This window comes from Ursus americanus, chromosome 7 (genome assembly GCF_024610735.1).
Source record: "Ursus americanus isolate L20-20 chromosome 7, mUrsAme1.1.p, whole genome shotgun sequence".
Taxonomy (NCBI): domain Eukaryota; kingdom Metazoa; phylum Chordata; class Mammalia; order Carnivora; family Ursidae; genus Ursus; species Ursus americanus.
In genome coordinates, this window is record NC_142133.1 from 60,503,950 (window position 1) to 60,521,962 (window position 18,013).

The 18,013-nt window shown below is 46.9% G+C and overlaps 1 protein-coding gene across 5 annotated transcripts in view; it reads right to left on the minus strand.

Moving 5' to 3' along the window:
• The window catches only part of LTBP1 (latent transforming growth factor beta binding protein 1), a 403,697-nt gene extending 388,154 nt beyond the window's left edge, over positions 1-15,543 (minus strand). For 2 of the 5 annotated variants that reach the window (XM_045809101.2, XM_045809099.2), the window contains exons 1-2: positions 14,857-15,542; positions 13,777-13,847 (exon numbers count right to left, since the gene is read on the minus strand). In XM_045809101.2, coding sequence (XP_045665057.2) covers positions 13,777-13,847; positions 14,857-15,347 — 562 coding nt within the window. In that variant the 5' untranslated portion in view covers positions 15,348-15,542. Of the gene's footprint in view, positions 1-13,776; positions 13,848-14,856 lie in introns of all 5 variants that reach the window. The other 3 variants (XM_045809103.2, XM_045809102.2, XM_045809100.2) reach the window with 2 other exon arrangements.
• Positions 15,544-18,013: the final 2,470 nt, after the last annotated feature.

Here is an 18,013-nt window from a genome sequence, read left to right on the forward strand (position 1 = left end):
AATCCAGTGAGGCCTGAAGCCGGCATCAACTTTAGCACCCCCAGTTATCTGGCAATAAACAGCTTCTTTTCCTTTAGCCATTCTGTGTACCTTTCACTTAGAGCCAAAGGATCCTGCCTAAAATGACCTTCGGTCCATCATCTCTCCTACAGCATCCTACAGACACCCACTGCACTGGGCCCTGGCTGCCTCTAGGCCGGATCCTCTACGATCTACAATTCTTCCTTGTATTAGTTTCCTCTTACTGTCTAAGAAGTTATCCCCATCTCATAGAGTCTATGAGTCTGTAGTCTGGGCACAGAATAAGTGAGTCCCCTGTTTCAGGGTCTCAAGAGGCTACAATCAAGGTGTCGGCCGTGCTGCAGTCTCATCTGAGGTTCAACTGAGTAACACTCCAGTCCGAGATCTTCCAGGTTGTTGCCAGAACTCATCTCCTTGTGGATGTAGGACTGAGGGCTCCAGCTTCATCCTGCCTATCAGGGACAGACTGCCCCCAGTTTCCTGCCACGTGGCTCTCTCCACGGCAAGCCACAAGCACAACCGGAAGCTTACTTTTCCCAAGCCAGCAAGAAGTCTCTCACTCCAGTCGGCCAAGAAGGAGTCATATACAACATAACATAACCAAGGAGATGACATCCCATCACCTTTGCCTAGAAACAGAATACAATACTATTGACTAGAGGGGCGCCTGGGTGGCACAGCGGTTGGGCATCTGCCTTCGGCTCCGGGCGTGATCCCGGCATTATGGGATCGAGCCCCATGTCAGGCTCCTCCGCTATGAGCCTGCTTCTTCCTCTCCCACTCCCCCTGCTTGTGTTCCCTCTCTCGCTGGCTGTCTCTATCTCCGTCGAACAAATAAATAAAATCTTTAAAAAAAAAAAAAGAATACTATTGACTAGAAGCAAGTTATAATTCTGCCCACACTCGAGGGGAGGGAATTGGACCAAGGCTTATCTGCCACAATCCTAGGGTTGTGATCACCTTGGCCTTCCACTTGGGCTGTGAGCTCCACAGAGCAGTGTCCCAATTCTTAGCCCCCAGCACACTGCCTTCTACATAACGGGCTCTTCAAAGTTGTGAGTTGAAATAAAAAGCTGAGGCCAGCAGAAGATATAGACTTCAAAGGACATATACAAAGAGACAAATCAGCTATAAATACATAAGCAGTTATTTAAAACAAAGAAGAGAGAGAGCGTTTACCCACACTGAGACCAAAGGAGTGAGAACTAAGGATTTTAAAAATCCAGCAATTCCTCAAATTTGGGTCTTTTCAAAATGGGAATACCATTTTCTAAGACTGTGGCCTTGTCTACAGGATAAACATTTGGGTGCTTTATCCAAAGGAACATGCAGAAAATTTGCTCACATTGGGAAGAGAAGATAAAAGAATTACTTTGAACGAGGTAGAACTATTATCACAAAAACTGATGATTTAAATAAATAAGCCTTGCCCACCCCCCCCCCAAATCTTTCTACTTGGAAAGGAGATAGATCCTTTTTAGACCTAAATTTTCTTCAATATTCAGGTAAAGTATTTTGCATTCATTTATTTTGCAGGAAGAAAAAAATACATAACGGCAGAGGGAGGGGGACTCCCTATTTCACAGGAAAAGTAAAGCAACTCCGTCTTCAGCTCTTTCTACAAAGGATCCTAGTCTTATAACAGGCAATTCCTTTCCTAAAAACACATCTAATAAAAGTGTGGATCATTGCTGAAAGTCTTAACTGGGCTGTTTCCAAACATCTGATGCATTCCTTCAGCAACGTGCAGGACTGCGTCAGCCCGACCCCAAGGAATGGCCAAGCGGCACCGCCTCATCCCTTCTCTGTCTCCACTTCCTCATCCTCACACAAGAAAGCTCTGTCCCAGCCAACGCTGAGGGCATGCTCTGGACGAGAGCTTGCTCTTCGTTTCACTTTTGAACTATTTTGGAAACGAGAAATGGCACCTGGCTCCTGAACAAAATGTCCTGTTCACTCCTGCTCCTTTTATTAATGTTGTAATACCTTCCTCATCATTCCTGGCCTTTAACATCTTTCATTCCAGTATACCCCTTTCAACCCAGCATCCTCAAGCCTCAGTGTGGCTCAGTCACTAGGTGCTTGTGAAAACCAAAGTCACAGGGTCACCCCTGAGGGTTCCAGTTTGCTAAGGCGGGGGTGCGGCCCAACAACCTGATTTTGCTGCGCATCCCCCAGGGGATTGCAATGCACAAGGGTTCCAAGCACCACACCTTGACACATACAGCTATGAAGAATACGAAGAAGTGTGATTTAAGCGTCTTCCACAGTAAAGAACAGAAAAGAACTAAAAAGTCCCAAAGATACAAAACTCACATTCACTGAATGGCAAAATGACTCCCCTGGGTCCCCTCCATGAGCGTGCAGAATAGAATGTGACTGATGTGCATGGCTCAGATTACAAGGTGCCCATCTGAGACCAAGATCTGCTCCATGCCCTTGGGAAGGGGAAGAACAAGCTTCTAGTCCCCAAGGCCTGGAAACAAAGGGAACCAACTTCTCTGCACCCCTCCTCCGTCTATACATAATGAAAAGGAGGAGGGGCTGGGTGTATCTACAGCAGAGGTTCTCAAACCATAGCTGCCTCAGCATTGCCTAGAAGGCCCATTAAAACAGAGAGCTGGGGGCGGCTGGGTGGTTCAGTCGGTCAAGTGTCTGCCTTCAGCTCAGGTTGTGATCTCAAGGTCCAGGGATCGAGCCCCAGGTCAAACTCCCTGCTCAGCGGGGAGCCTGCTTCTCCTTCTCCATCTGTCCCTCACCTCCAATCGCACTGTCTTACTCACTTCTAGCTGAAATAAAAAAAATCTTAAACACACACACAGAGTGCTGGGCCCCACACCTACTTTCTGGTTCAGCGGGTCTAGGACAGGGCCTGAGAATCTGCATTTCCGACAAGTTCCCAGGTGCTTCTGCTGCTGCCCCAGGTTTAGGGACTTTGAGAACCACTATGTTTGCAAAGTACCAGTCAAGCAGTCTATACTACCAGATGGAACAGGGCAATTTTACCCAAGAAAGAGCCTCAAAGGCTCAAAAGTGAGCGTTAAGAATGGTTACACAGGAAGACCAGCTATAATATTCATTCTCTCCTACAAAATGACCTGCTTAATAGCAATCTCAGTAGCCACTGATTTAAATGAATTTCAGCTGGTCTTTCCCTCAGAAACAAATGTGACTTGTAATGCTTATTAATCAAGAAACCTTACTGAGGGTCTATTGTGCACACAGAACCACTGTGTAGGCCAACTTCCTAATGGATAAAAAGTAAACAAAAACAGGGTCCTTGCCTTTAATTTACTTATTGTCTGTATTATTTCACAAATTACTAAGAAAGTTTGGACTAACTTAACATAACCTTTTCACTATCACAGTTAAGAAAGAAAGAAACAGCTCTCTTGAAAGGATTCTTGTCTTTGCTTACACTCTACCTTCAGGAGGACAAAGCAAGTCACTTGGGGGGGGGGCACATAAAAGTGGGGATTTAGGTATTTTTGTTCATTTTCAAATCAACTTCCAGGCCATTTCCCCCAGAGACCATAAGCCTTCAGTAAATGGCCCCAACAATATAAAGATGTGAGACACAGATCTGTAATCATCAAAAACCCACTGTAATACACTAAGCCTTCTATTTTTCAAGACAAAAAATATACCAACACATTATAGAAAAAAATTTCACAAACTAAAAATTTTTCACTAAACAGCCAAAAAAACCCAACTTAATAATATCACCACATGTTTTGACAGCTCTTTAAAGCATTTTCATGAACCTCATTTTATTTTTTTTTTAAAGAATTTATTTATTTATTTGAGAGAGAGAGCGCACACGAGCAGGGTGAGGGGCAGAGGGAGAAGCAGACTCCCCGCTGAGCAAGGAGCCAGATGCGGGGCTCCATCCCAGGACTCCAGGATCATGACCTGAGCTGAAGGGAGACCCCCAGTGAACTGAGCCACCCAGGTGCCCCGAATCTCATTTTATTTGATATTTACTACAAAACGGGAGGTATAACCAATGGATGCTTTTAACTCCATTTACAAACCAGAATGAAATCACCCGGGGACAGTGAGTGACTGCCCCAAAGGCCCAGCAGAGGTGGCCTTTGCATCTACCTCAGGCTCGCCCCCAATTTGTGAAATTAGATGGGGTGGGGGGGTACATTGAACAAAACCTCAGAACAGCATTCAAGGGTATTCTAAAAATTGCATACTCTGAATTTAACACATCCTAGCTGCTCTCTGAATTTGCTGTGGTGGCCAGATTGCGATTATTAGGTGTTGTTTTCAAAGAATTTAACTTTTTTTTTTTTTTTTAGAACCATGTTTGGATCCCCACTAATTTGCCTTTTAACATAGCAGTGACCACAGGCTCTTCTTTTTTTAACCCTCAAGCTTTCATCCTAAATCTTGGCTGGTGGCTCTGGTGAACATGTTGCCTTTCGTCTCCCAGAGCTCGGCAGAGGCCCGGAGCTGCCATCAGCCCAGGGGCTGGGGTCTGGTGATCTGGGCACAGTGCAGGCGGTCAGGCTATGATGATCATTTGTGTCGCTGGCCTTGCATACTTCACTGTTCTCTATGTAGTTTTTCTGATCCATTAAAAAAAAAAATGCATCAATAAAAAAAAAATGAATGAATTTTCAATTTAAAGCATTCTTTGCCCATGCCTTCAAAGAAATGCTATAAAAAACGAAATCCTGTCTTGTATTTTATTCCTTAACAATAAAATCCACTTGCATTTACAAGTCCCCTGTGTGATTTATGGCCTTCCGCAGCCTACGAGACCTGACTGGGATCCAGCTCTCACTCCCTGATCACCTAGCACTCTGGCCCTCACCGACAACCCAACAAACTCACTTCTAAGTCCCTGCACCAAGCCAGATCTATTCCCTCCCAGGGCCTTTGTGCTAGCTGTTCTCCCCTCAGAACAACTATCTCCTCTGTGAAGATTCTCCCTTAATTCATCACCAAAATATATCCAGCCTTTAGTTCTTCCCTATGAAGAACTGATCCCATCAGTTTGGTAAAGCGAACCACATCAATCCCGGATTGGCAACACCTTCCTCAAAATCCATCTTCCCATCCATGAACCAAAATCATCTTTCCTCTGGTCCAGCAGAACCAACGGCACGGATTCAAAAACCATTCCATCCATCTTCTAATTTACAAAACACGGCATTTCGCAAACTGTTTACTTACATCCGTGCCAACAATATTACTCAAATGTGGTGCAGTGAGGGAGCCACGGGGAATAGGAGAGCTGGCCAAGAGCAGTATTCAGGGATCTAAAATTACAGGGAAAATCATACAACATTCATTTTACTTGGTCCCAAATCTCTATCAGATGATGTTGAGCAGAAAGATTCTAAAATTGGCAGGGAGAAAGGAAAAGTTGTCTTAAAGTTTGGGCCATGCCAGGGCAGACTTCAGAAAGAAAGCTGGAGGAAACAGAATAAGGTGGTGTGCCCTCGAAAAGCTGTGATAATAAGCAGTGTCTGGTGGGCAAGGAGAAGCACAAGGGCAAAGAAAACCAAATGGAAAGAGGTGCCAAAAGGTGAGAGTAAGCAAAGAAGAAAGGAAGGCGAATTCTCTAGATAGTGTTTAGAGGACAGTGTTTACCACACAACAACATCAGAGATGCTAGTTCAACCCTATTCAATTCAGTTAGCATTGGGACTACTGCAGGGAAGGGAGCCTGGGTGCTTAATGTGACACAAAGAAAATCCTGCTCCACACAGATGCGGAGATAGATGCCTCTCCCACCGGGTCCACCTATCCCCAGAGCCAAGAAAGAATGAAATCACAGTGCTCTGGGGCAAGGGAAGAGGGAGCCATCGTGTTCATCGGTGGACCTGAGAAACACAAACAGGGATGTGTAAAAGGCGGAGGCACCCAGGAGGGGGCGGGCGAGGGCGGAATGGAAACCCATGGGAGCTTGAATGTGGTTGGGCAGGAGTCTTGCTCTGCATGCACTTTTCCTATATTACTTCATGTGGTTTCCCATGAAGGTTCCCCAAGCCTCTGAATGGTGGTCCAGACCATTATTGTACCAGTTCTGTGCAAGGGATAACTTAGCCTCCCCCTCCTCCACCTCCCCAGTCTCACACTGAGAAAGTGTTTCACATCCAGACAGGAGCCCTATATCCTAACTCCAAAGACTGAACGTTTTCTTTTTTAAGAGAGGGATGGAGGAGACGAACAGAGGGAGATGGAGGGAGAGAGAATGTGAAGCAGGCTCCATGCTCAGATGTGGGGCTGGATCTCACGACCCCGAGATCATGACCTGAGCTGAAATCAAGAGTCAAACGTTCAACCGACTGAGCCACCCAGGTGCCCCCAAAGACTGAACTTCTAACCACTGACCTACACTGCCTTCTGGTTCAGGACAAAAAAAAAATACAGACCCAATAAGGGGAGAAAGAGGAGGAAGGCAAGAAAAGCAGGCAGGCAGGCTGGGGGGGGGGGGGGGGACTAGTAACAGGCAGCATTTCCTTCTTGTAACCACACTATCTTAGACACACAGACTCTTGGTATCCAATGCACTGTGCCCACATGAAATGTTTAATCCTTAATAAGCAAGGAAAATAGGTACACCTGAGCATAGACAAATACGTTCGGTTCTAATGTATTTTTCCGTAAGTACCAAAACATGGTGACTAATTTATGTCACGCTAACAAATTATGTACTATTTTCTCTCCACTAAAAAGACGGGAAACATCATTAGTAAAACACGCATTTAGAGCAAGATAAGACCACAGTCTCTCCCTTATCTATAAATCATTGTGCTTAATGACCACATTAGGGAGTTTTTAAAAACATGACCCCAATGAGTCGCTGCTGGATGTATTATTTACTATGTTTTTGTGTACTTGAAATATTTTATAATTAAAAATAGAATATTTAGTGGGAAAAAAACACGCAATGTGTTCCAAATGTTTAAACCTTTTAAAAACACTTTAAGTGCATCTATGTATCATTAACAATTCTGTGTATTTCCAACTCTTATAACAATGTACATATATTTATCACACATTCAACTAAAGAAAAACTGGATGAAATAAGCCTATACGCAGCAATCTCTGTATGTATTATTCAAAATTGAGCTAAACCAATATTCAGAGGGCTCTTGCCTTGAGGAATTTCTAAATTAGTAAGTGTTGGGCTTGGTCTTTTAAAGTCCCACACAAAGAGTCATAAATAATGCCCAGGAAAGGGTTCCTTCTGGATCACTGCTTCCCAAATGTGGACACCTTCATCAGCATCACCTGGGGTGCTTGTTAAAAACCCAAGAGATGCTGATTCAATAAAGCAGTTTAATAAACTCCTCCTGGGATCAGTTGCATATTCATATTTAAGAACGACCAATCCAGAATCTTTTTTTTTTTTTTAAGATCCACGTATTTATTTGAAAGACAGAGCATGAGCAGGAAAGGGAGAGAAAATCTCAAGCAGACTCCACACTTAGCGTGGAACCCAACACGGGGCTCGATCTCAGGACCCTGAGACCACAACCTGAGCCGAAACCAAGAGTAAGACACTTAACCACTGTGCCACCCAGGGCCCCAGTCTGGAATCTTTTAAAACAGACCACATAAACATGGCCACAGTCATAACCAAAATGCTCGGTGACCAGCCCCTTATCTCTCCCACTCCCTGGAGCAGCCAGAGCTCCTGCGTTAGGGAAGATGCCAAGATAGATCCACAGCCACAGACTTCATGGGAGGGACCCAGCTCAGCTTCTGCCCACCCATCCTTGCATCTTTGGGTCCTTGCTAGGGATGCCCCAAGTCCCCAGGGGTGACCCAGCTCTTGAGTAGCCCACCTCTCAAGCCCAGGTGCACAGGATCTTTGGGCTTACTTTAGGAGTTGACTGTATCTTCCCACTGCCCCCCAAATGTGTTGGAGTCCTGACCCCCAGTACCTTAGTATGTGACCTTATATAGACCCTATTTGGGGTCAGAGTCTTTACACAGGTAATCCAGTTACAATGAGGTCATTAGGGGAAGCCTGGTGTCCTGATAAAAAAGGGAAATTTGACACAAAAACAGACACACATAGAAGGAAGATGATATGGAGGGACACAGGGAGAAGAAGGCCTTCTACAAGTCAAGGAGAGAGGACTGGAAGAGACCCTTCCCTCATGGCCCCTGAAAGAACCAACCCTGTCCACACCTTGATTTTGGACTTCTAGTCTCCAGAACTCTGTGACAATAAAGTTCTGTTGTTCTAAGCCACCAGTTCATGGTACTTTGTTATGGTCAACCCTAGCAAACTCATACAGCTTGGGAATTCACAAAGTGAATTCAGGCAGTACAAGCCAATCCGTATCAGGGCTATCAGGAGGGGCCACAGCACTGGATGTCCAGGCAGCCCAGGGCAGTAGAAAGTACAAGGAATCAGGAGCCACAAGATCTGGGGTAGGGTCCAAGCAATGTCCCCCTGCCTGTAAAGGGGATAATAAATCATGCCTGTCTCTCCTACCCGCACAGGGTGTGAAGATCAAGAAAATGCTCCCCGAATGCTAGAAAGCATGTTGCAAGTTGTCCTCACCCCTCAGCAGCTCCTCAGTGTATGCTCTGATCCTGGTCAGTGTTAAGAGTGGTGACACAGCCCTAGCATTCCAGCTCCCCCGTTCATCACTAGGAAGGACTTGGAAACAAAATCTGCATTTCAGGAAAATTCAGTTCGAGCTCCCAAACATGTTTGAGTATGTTTGGAATATCCAAGACAACAAATAACAGGGTCAGAAACAGCAAACTCCCGAGGTTGCCAAAGGTCCTTTCAACAAGTCAGGCTTCCTAAGGGCCAAGGGTTCACTGGGCAGAGAAACACTTCAATAAGCCAGGCCAGGCAGGAGCAGGCGGTGTGTCCAGGCCGGCCCACGGGCTGGAGGAGGGCTTCACGATGAAGGTTTAAGTACTATCACAACACAGAATTTATGGTTCCTCAATGTTTGTTTTAACTAGTGTTGAGAACACATATTTGACCCAGGGTGAACTTGACCTCTGGGTCCCTCTCCCTTTGCCGGGCTGTCTGTGCCACATGACAAGATTTTCCAGCCGACCCTCCCACCCCTGCTCCCAGCAGCTGCCATGGTAAACCTCACCGCAGATCTACTGGCAAAGCAGCTGTCAATGGCCATAGCAGGCATACGAAAAATGTGTAATCACTCTGGGCCTGACTCCCAAGCTTGGCTAGCGCAACGTGGAGCCAAGCGGGACAGGAGACAGCCTGAAAAGTCCTCTTGGTCATCTGAACTCCAGCCACATTACTCCCTCCTAAAGGATGCCATCTACTCCATCTCTGAACACCAAGGATATACGTAGCAGTCTCCTCTGCATGTAATTATGGAACATTTCTAGGTTTGGTGTGCATGGGTGTGTGTGTGTGTTTTCCAAAGCAGTGTGGGCTGAATGCCAATGGAAAAGCAATGGAATATCGATTTTTCTGTTTCTTGCTAAGGAGAGAACAAGTCATTTGATGTGCCATGAGTTAAGTGAGTAAAAACAGACCCCGTATTCCCTGCAGCTGGCTGCATTTCTCCTCTATTCATAGAACCTGGCACATGGTAAAAGCTAAACAGATACCCGTTAAATAAATGAAGGAACCATCCATGCGTTTATGGAGGGGCTGCAGGGTGCCAGGCACCCTCGCGGGGCTCCTATCTGCCATCTTTCCTCTTCCGTCCTCCTCACTCTGCCAACCTGGCCTCACCCTCATCTTGCCTTCACTCTTTTATGTCCTCTGCTCCCAGTCCAGTCTCCTCTTTCAAGCTGAGCCCACTGGCTGTGTCTGTCTCTAGCCCGCATCTACCCCGAGACGGGGACAAAAAGACTGCAAGAACCAATAAGGGGTAGGTTCCGTTTGGACAGAGGAAAAAAATGCAAAAATGAAGGGAGGCAAACACAGTACAAATCAGAGATTTAATGCTCCACGTGGAAGACAGAGCCTCTAAACTACAAAGACCCTCCCTATGTTAACTCTTTGGAAAGAGAACAAATGTGCTACCATCTCTTTTGCCCAAAACAGATGATCACTATCAAAAGTCCTCAGTATTAATAACTGAAACGACATACCCTGCACTGTACTTTCAACTTCTAGAGATCCCCACACAAAGGATGTCTAGAAAGGCAGCATTAACATGCTGCGGGCACCTCTAGAAAGCGACTGGATGACTAGAGCCCCTAAAACCACCTTTGTGGACCCACAAATGCATTCCCTGCCATGGTCTAGGTCTGCTGCCTGCCTGTCTCACATCTGATTTGCAATGCAAGGCTCACTACATCTTCAGTCTTCAGAAGCATTTGCCTGTGGCACATTTAAATTTTCAATCAACTAAAAACAATGGAGTCTGGCTCCAAGAGCACCTTATTTTCTTCATTGGATTAAGTAAACTGAACAACATAAACACAACTGATCTCTTCGTACACAGAAACATTTTTTTGCCCCAATTGGACATGACCTATATAATAAACTAAAATTCTTTAGCTAACCCCCTTTCAATTATCCTCAAAATACGATGAAAATTAGGAGGCATGCTGGGTGGTACGTTTAAAATACACATTTTACATTGACGACTTTCTTAAGGGGGAATTTCATGTTTGTGTATTAAGTATAATCTAGCATGCTCAAGCTCAATTGTTCAATTCAGCAAAATAAGGAAGTGAGAGAGGAAAAAGACCACAAATCAATTTCTTTTGCAATCCAAAGTTCACTAGCACGTACTAAAGTAGTTACAGTCACAAAAATGGTGTCGGTATTTTTTCCATTTAATTTATGTATACCTTAGGGGAGTACTTTTTACCTCTAAACAGCAAGCTTTATCCAAAGAGAGCTAGAGACACAAATAGTCTAATACTTAGTCGCTTTTAAAGTTCTATTAAAATAAATCATTCAGAATAAACTGCTTTCTTTCTTCTTGGTAATCGAAGTGAGGACAGCATGGGAGTGACTGGCTTTTTCATTTATCCTCTGCCCTCCCATCTTTACTGAGGAATAATTGACAAAAAGTGTATATATTTACGATACATGACAATGTTGTGATATACATATAGGTTGTGAAGTAATTAGCACAATCAAGCTTATTAACATAACTATCACCTCACACAGGTAACATTGTTTAGGGAGTAGAACACTTTAAGATCTACCCTCTGAGCAAATTTCAAGTAGTATTGTTAAACTAGTCACACTGTCATCCCTTAGATCCCCAGAACTTATTCATCTTGTGTGACTGAAACTTTGCACCCCTTGACCACCATTTCCCCTGCCCCCCAAACCTAAACTACTTCAAAGCTATAATATACAAAGGGATCCTTATCTACATTATTTAAAAAGAAGACAATGATGACACCAGCTGGGGAGACACACGTAGGACAAAAAAGAAAACCAGGTAATAAGTAAATGAGTCAGGATTTGCTTGGCTGAATCCAATAAGAAATTAAGAATCTTTCTGGTTTCATCAAGGCTTTTATACCCTTTCTCTTTCACCTTGATACCTGGAATAATCCAACAAAGTGAGCAAGGTTTTAGCACAGTTATTTCTGGATGGGAAAATATAGGGTCAGAGAGGTCCAGTGAATCCCTAAAAGCCACACAGGATTTGAACTCAGGGCCAGGGGCTTTTCTAGTAGCACACTGCTCAACGACGGACACAAGTTTCACAGCATGAGCAGGAACCCCAGTCATCCCATCCACAGGCAGAAGGCTCCTTCATCTGTCTGGCTTTCCCACACACACGAAACAAATCTCCCATTGAAACATAATCACCTACTAGGTACATTACTTTGGGTTGGGCACTGGCCTCCCCAGCTTCACTTTTAATATTATTTCTGAAATGAGTCGTGATATAAGTTTCTAGCACTTGGGCCTGAATTAATTTGTCAGATTGGGCAGTATAGGAAGGCCAATTTTCTGAACGCTGAAAATCATCAAAAAAGAAAGTGATGTGCCATTGCTTAGACCCCGTGCTGTCCAAGGGCTAACTTCTAGGAACTGGAAAGAGAACTTGAACCAAAAGCCAGACAAATTTCTTGTAGGTACTGTGAGACTAAATCAATATAGCAACTTCCTCTGGGACCCTGCAGTAACAGTTCTGACCCAGAGCCTCCTGCAGCTTCTCTTTCAAGGTCACCAAAGGGCAACCCAGGTCAAACCGAGGCACAACCATGCCCTTGCCTCCCTCGCCTGGAGAAGCAGGAAGCCATGAAGTGGTTCCTCAAGATCCGGCTGCTCTCCTTTCTTTGGATCTTCTGAGACATCTTTGGAGCCCCAAATCCTCAGACAACCTTTTCAGAGAAGGCACTCGACTGCATTATTTGCCAAGCAAATGTCTTCAAGTCTTGGTGCATTCTAACAGGTATCAAGGAAGAGAACCCACCCACTGTCTATAAAATCCTGCTGTCTTTTCAATTTTTACACAGCAGCATCCCACCCATCTCCACGTTCTAGGGAAACCACACCCTATCAGGTTTTGAGCAAAAGGAGATACCGAAGGGAGGAAAGGGTGTGTAATTTGACTTGATTTCGTTGTAAATTCAAGAAAATGCTAGTGCGCTATTGTCAAGCGTAATCTAAGAAGTGAAAAATTAGGACAGTTTAAATGCCTACAATCCTGAGCATTTCTGATCTAGTGGTTTGAGTTCAATCATCAGGAGGATGACAGCGAGTTGTTCATATATGTCATTACTCCTTGATCACAGTTAAATCCTAACCCATCCAGACGTTCCTCTGTACAAAATCCAGGCCATTATGCCAAAGTCCTCCTGTTTCTTTCAAGGAGTGAAGGTATTTTTTTTAACAAGCAAGTTCACCAGAATGACTGTAAGAGAATTTTTTCCCAATATTTTAAAATCCAAACTATATTTTATTTTAAACATCTCATATTTAATCAGTCTTTTAAAATCCAAATGATACACAAGACAAACTGCTACATCTGACATAGTACATGCTGAATACCAACAGACGCCTACGCTTTGGATTCTAATCCACAACGTGTATAGGGCTTAAGCTCCATGCAGAGAATACCTAAGAATGCTACACTCTGAGTGGAAGATGTTTTAATTTCCAATTAGCAACAGAGTCAACGTGTCCAGCAGAGCCTTCACTGAATTCTTAACTTTACAATAATCAGGGAAATGTTTTCTGGTGTTCTCAAACCTGTATGTTCCAATAGTACATTTCTCTAAAACACTAGTATGATGTGTATTAACTAGAGAAGCACTGAAGAAAACCCAGTTCTGAAGAACAGCAAAGTGGTCACCTCCCGGGAAACAATCAGGCCTCAAGGATGGAGGATTCCTGTTGATGTTTTCAGGAAGCTTTAAAAACTGCTGATATTTTATTCCAGAACAGGGCCACCTACTACCCATTCCCCTTCCTCCATCAACTTAAAGTTTCTCATTTGTGCATATCCAGGTTGAGTTCATTGTACTTGTTTGGTACATAGCACATTCTCCACTGGGTATTTTTTCCTAGCTCCTGATCCACAGGTGTGACAGTGATTAATACTCAGCTGGGGGCAGGGGAATCCTGAATGCACGGCACAGTTCTGTACAATACATTGCCACACTGATACAATCGTTACTGTGACCCAACCCCTCATGGGTGGTAATGAAGCCTGCAGATAATGGGGTATACTGCATTGCAGACGTTAATTTCTCCAGGACAGCATTAGCCCCTTCATGTGATCCCTGTGGAATCCCCTCCCCCCCATGTGGACAGGCCCACTTTGCCCACCCTGCAGGGCCACAAGGAACATGGAAACTTACGTTTGGTGCACCTCTGGGAGCCAGGGGCCTTACTCCAGCCATGGCAGCACTGCCCTCCACAGACATTGACCCTAAAACAAAGCAAGATCTCTGAATCCAGCAGTAGCAACATTCTCTTCCAGAGAATTCAAGCTTCTAGGGGTCCCTGCAAGCCAGCCTCCTGCTTCCACATTCCTCTGGCTTCCAGAGAGGCCTAAGCCATCCTGAGGATGCCCAAGCCAGGTAGAAGGCTAAAGATCATGTATCAGGGGAGGACGGGAGAACCAAAATGCCTGCATAGCCTAGAGCTACACAGGAGGGGAGAACGAGGTCCACATAAATGATTTTCTTAACCCCCATTGTAGAACCAAATGTCTTTTGTCCATTATCTCACCCACAGTTTAAACTGAATCTGAGTTTTAGACAGAAGTGTCCAAACGGATGAGATCACAATGCCTGGAACTATCCGTGATGAAAAGAACCAAATAGCCTAAACAAACTTATCCCCCAAACCCCCAATCTGTGGTTAATGGGGAGGGGGGCAGGAAGGATGTCTATCAACTCCCAGTAACAGAAACCTTCCAACCAAAAATTCCGTCAATGCAGAGACACCCCCGCCCTGGGAAAGCAGACCCCACAGGTGCACAAGCTCAAGCCCACAATTGCTAGGATGCTGAAAAGTTTTAGGCCACCGAACAGGGGCTGATCTTTACAGCCAGCCCTCCCAAAACGTTTTTTGTTTCACTAGCTAGAAAAAATTTAAAACTGAGTTGCAAAGTTTAATTGATGCTGAGGGAGTGAGTTGTAGTGACTTCATGTGTACGCCCATCTTCTAGGAGTAGTTAGGTTCGCGAACAGGAGGTTACGCCCCAGGCAGAAATGCCTTTTGTGTTTACCCGCAGCTGAGAAACAATGCACTCGGAGTTTATCCTCAAAGTCCCTCGGCTGCCCGCACTCGGCTCTCCGCGCGGCGCGGGCGGGCGGGGAAGGAGGCAACCCCACCGCGCACTACGCCCGCGGCCGCGGCCGGGCTCCCAGGGGCCCCGACCCCGCTGGTCCCGGCGCGGGCGGCGCGCGCGCGGAGGGAAGGTGTGGGCTTACCCCTGCAGCTGCTGCTTCTGGGGAACCTGCAGCCTCGAGCCCCCGCCGCTCTGGCTCTCCGGCGGCACTTTGGAGCGCACGACTTGCCTGCCTTGTTTGGCGAACGGGGCGGCCGCCGGGTGCCCGCCCGGCTTGGGGTGGAGCTGCCCGCCGGGGGCCCCGGGCCGCGCCGGCTCAGGCGGCGGCGGCGGTGGCCGGAGCCCCTGGAGGGCCGCGCCGCCGGGCTGGCTCGTGCGGCGCGTCCGCTCCGAGGGGGCCCCCGGGGAGGCGCGGCTGGGGGCGCCGGCGCCAGCGGAGCTGCGGCTGTACCTGGCGTCGAGCGCGACGTTGAAAGTCCGCGGGCGCGGGGGCCCGCCCAGGGGCAAGGCGCCCGCCGCCAGGCCGGGGCCCGGGCGCACCACGTACGTGATCCTCCTCACCCGGCCGTGCGCCGACGACGCGAGCAGCCCTGCCCAGAGCAGCAGCCCCCACCTGAGCCAGGGCCCCGCCATCGCGGGCCCGAGCCGGCGCCCCCGGCGCCCGCCCCCGGCTGTGCGGCTTGCCCGGTGCGGCCGCCCGCGCGCGCTCCGGCTGCCCGAGAGTCCGGGAGGCGGGACGAGGAGAACTCGGTTGCAGCAGAGGAAGTTCTGCGGGCTGCCTAGCGGCCCCAGACCCCAGCCGAAAGCGGCGGGAGGAGGGGGCGGGCGTGGGGGGTGGGGTGGGGTGGGGAGCGGAGCCCGGGAGGGGAGGGGCGAGGGGAGCGGGCTGCGCAAGGTGAGGGTCGGCTCGCGCGGCCGCGGGTGCAGGGGGCGCCGCGCCGGGCCCGGGGCAGAGCGGGCGAGGGCGGGCGTTGAGCGCGCGGGACGCTCAGAGGCAGCCCCGGCTGCAAAGTCTTTAAAAAGTTGCTCTCGCCGTGGAACCGAGTGTCAGATCTGAACAGCCAATCTCCGGCAGACGTGACGTCAGGCAGTAAATCCTAATTGGGGAAAGCGTGAGATGAGCCCGAGAACGCGCCGCCACCCTCCACATCCACATAGATTGTTACTGTGGGGCGGCAAGGCAGAGGTCCCCGGTCCCGTGCCCTGGGGAAGGACAAAAGATTCGGCAGAGCCGCTGACTGGTCCTTTCCTTCTAGAAGCCCCACGGGATTCGTTTGATATTGTTTGGAAGGCATTTTCTTACCCATGTTTGCTCGGATACATGCTAGGTGTTGGATTAAAATACCAGATCCGGCCCTAGAAAGGACTGCTCCGGATGCGCCGAGCTGTCCATGACAAACCGTTTAGGTGGTTCTCTGAGATTGTAAACCCCGCGTGACTGTGTCTCAGTCTGCAGCTTCTGGTACCTTACTCCTAGTTTGGCGTGGACAAGAGTGCAGGGTGGGCAGCAGGGGGCGCCCGCGTGGACGCGGAAAACCGCGGCCAGAATAAACCCCAAAAGTAGCCCTGCTTTTGGTGAATAGGCGTTTAGGATAGGAATACAGACTTTAGGATCCATGACAACCCCAGGCCATTTAGTATTAAAAAAAAAAAAAAAAAAAAGCCAGCTCAGTTCCTTAGACCCCCATCTGAAAGGGAAGAATCACTCACTGCAGATGACCCAAAATCACATTAAGGGAAATGCAGAATGTTCCAGGGACAGTCCCTGGAGTTCATAGTGCTTTTTGGGGAAAACCGTGAAATAATGATATACTCTAGCATTTGAATTTAAAACAATGTCTCCAGTGGAATGCACAATTTTATTACATAAATGCACTAGAAAACCCATAGTCATAGCAGTCGAGTTTTTTAAAACTAAAACTAAAAATGAGACTTGGTTTCCAAGGCTTTGGTTCTTGTTCATATTTATTTGTGGCTAATCTGGTTCTGTTGTCTGCTGGCACTGGCGCGTAGACAACTGGTAGCAGGTAATGATAGTTTAAAAAGAATTAATGGAAAATAATGTAAAGTCCAAGAGAATTCATTAATCTCTTTTTTCTGTACATTGGAGAAAGACCTCCAATATTTGATTTGGCCTGAGCACAGTTTCATGTGAGAACACACTGTGAGAGCCACTGCCATAGATTAAATAGCATTGGGCTGGAGGGAGAGACCGCAATTCAGTCCTAACACTGAGGCTAATTAGCCAAAAGACCATAGGCAGTCCACCTCTCATCCCTGAACCTCCACTTCCTCCTCCATAACAGAAAAGTTGGATTAAAAGTACCTTCCAGGGGCGCCTGGGTGGCACAGCGGTTAAGCGTCTGCCTTCGGCTCAGGGCGTGATCCCAGCGTTATGGGATCGAGCCCCACATCAGGCTCCTCAGCTGTGAGCCTGCTTCTTCCTCTCCCACTCCCCCTGCTTGTGTTCCCTCTCTCGCTGGCTGTCTCTCTCTTTGTCGAATAAATAAATAAAATCTTAAAAAAAAAAAAAAAAAAGTACAGTTTAAAAAAAAAAAAAAGTACCTTCCAGCACTAACAGTCTGTGGCTCTAAGAACATCCGGGGTCCCTGTGGACAGGATCAGTGAGGTCATTCAAGGTCAGTCTCTGAGCCAAGCCAAAGAGAACCAGCTGAGACGCCTGAAGAAGGAGGGTGGGTCAAGAAACTGCCTTCCAGCATTGGGTTCTGTAAAAAGACACAATAGGAGCTAGTAAATATCCACCCAGTCCCTACTCAGGCAACCCTCTGCACAGACACAGTATCCCAAGGCACAACCCCTTTGTCTTGGAAAAACTTCCTATCTGGTTAGGGAGACAAGATGTAAATAAATGAAAGCTTTAAAAAAAAAAAAAAGATAAGTAACAACTGAATTAAGCAACACTTATAATAATAATAAAAACCTTCACAAGGCAGGATCTGGTTTGTATGAGGCCAGTGTCACAGTACTACCCATAATTCTTTTTTATCTCATGAAAAATTTACAATATAGAGGGAAAATACTTCCTACCTGCCATTCAAATCAGCCTACAGAGATTTTACCTCTCAAGTAGGGATTCTATAGCAGCAGTCGAAATGCACGGGGTGGGGGGGGAGTCTAGAAGCACTCACTCCATTCTGAAGAGGTAGGACAGAAGAAGAGAGGTGTCAGGCAGCAAAATCTCAGGAAAGAGTGAAGGCCAGAATCACCAGAGGACCAGATTTGAGTCTGCTGTTCTGGCTACACGGTTCTTCTGGGCCACTCAGGACCCAGACAGACGA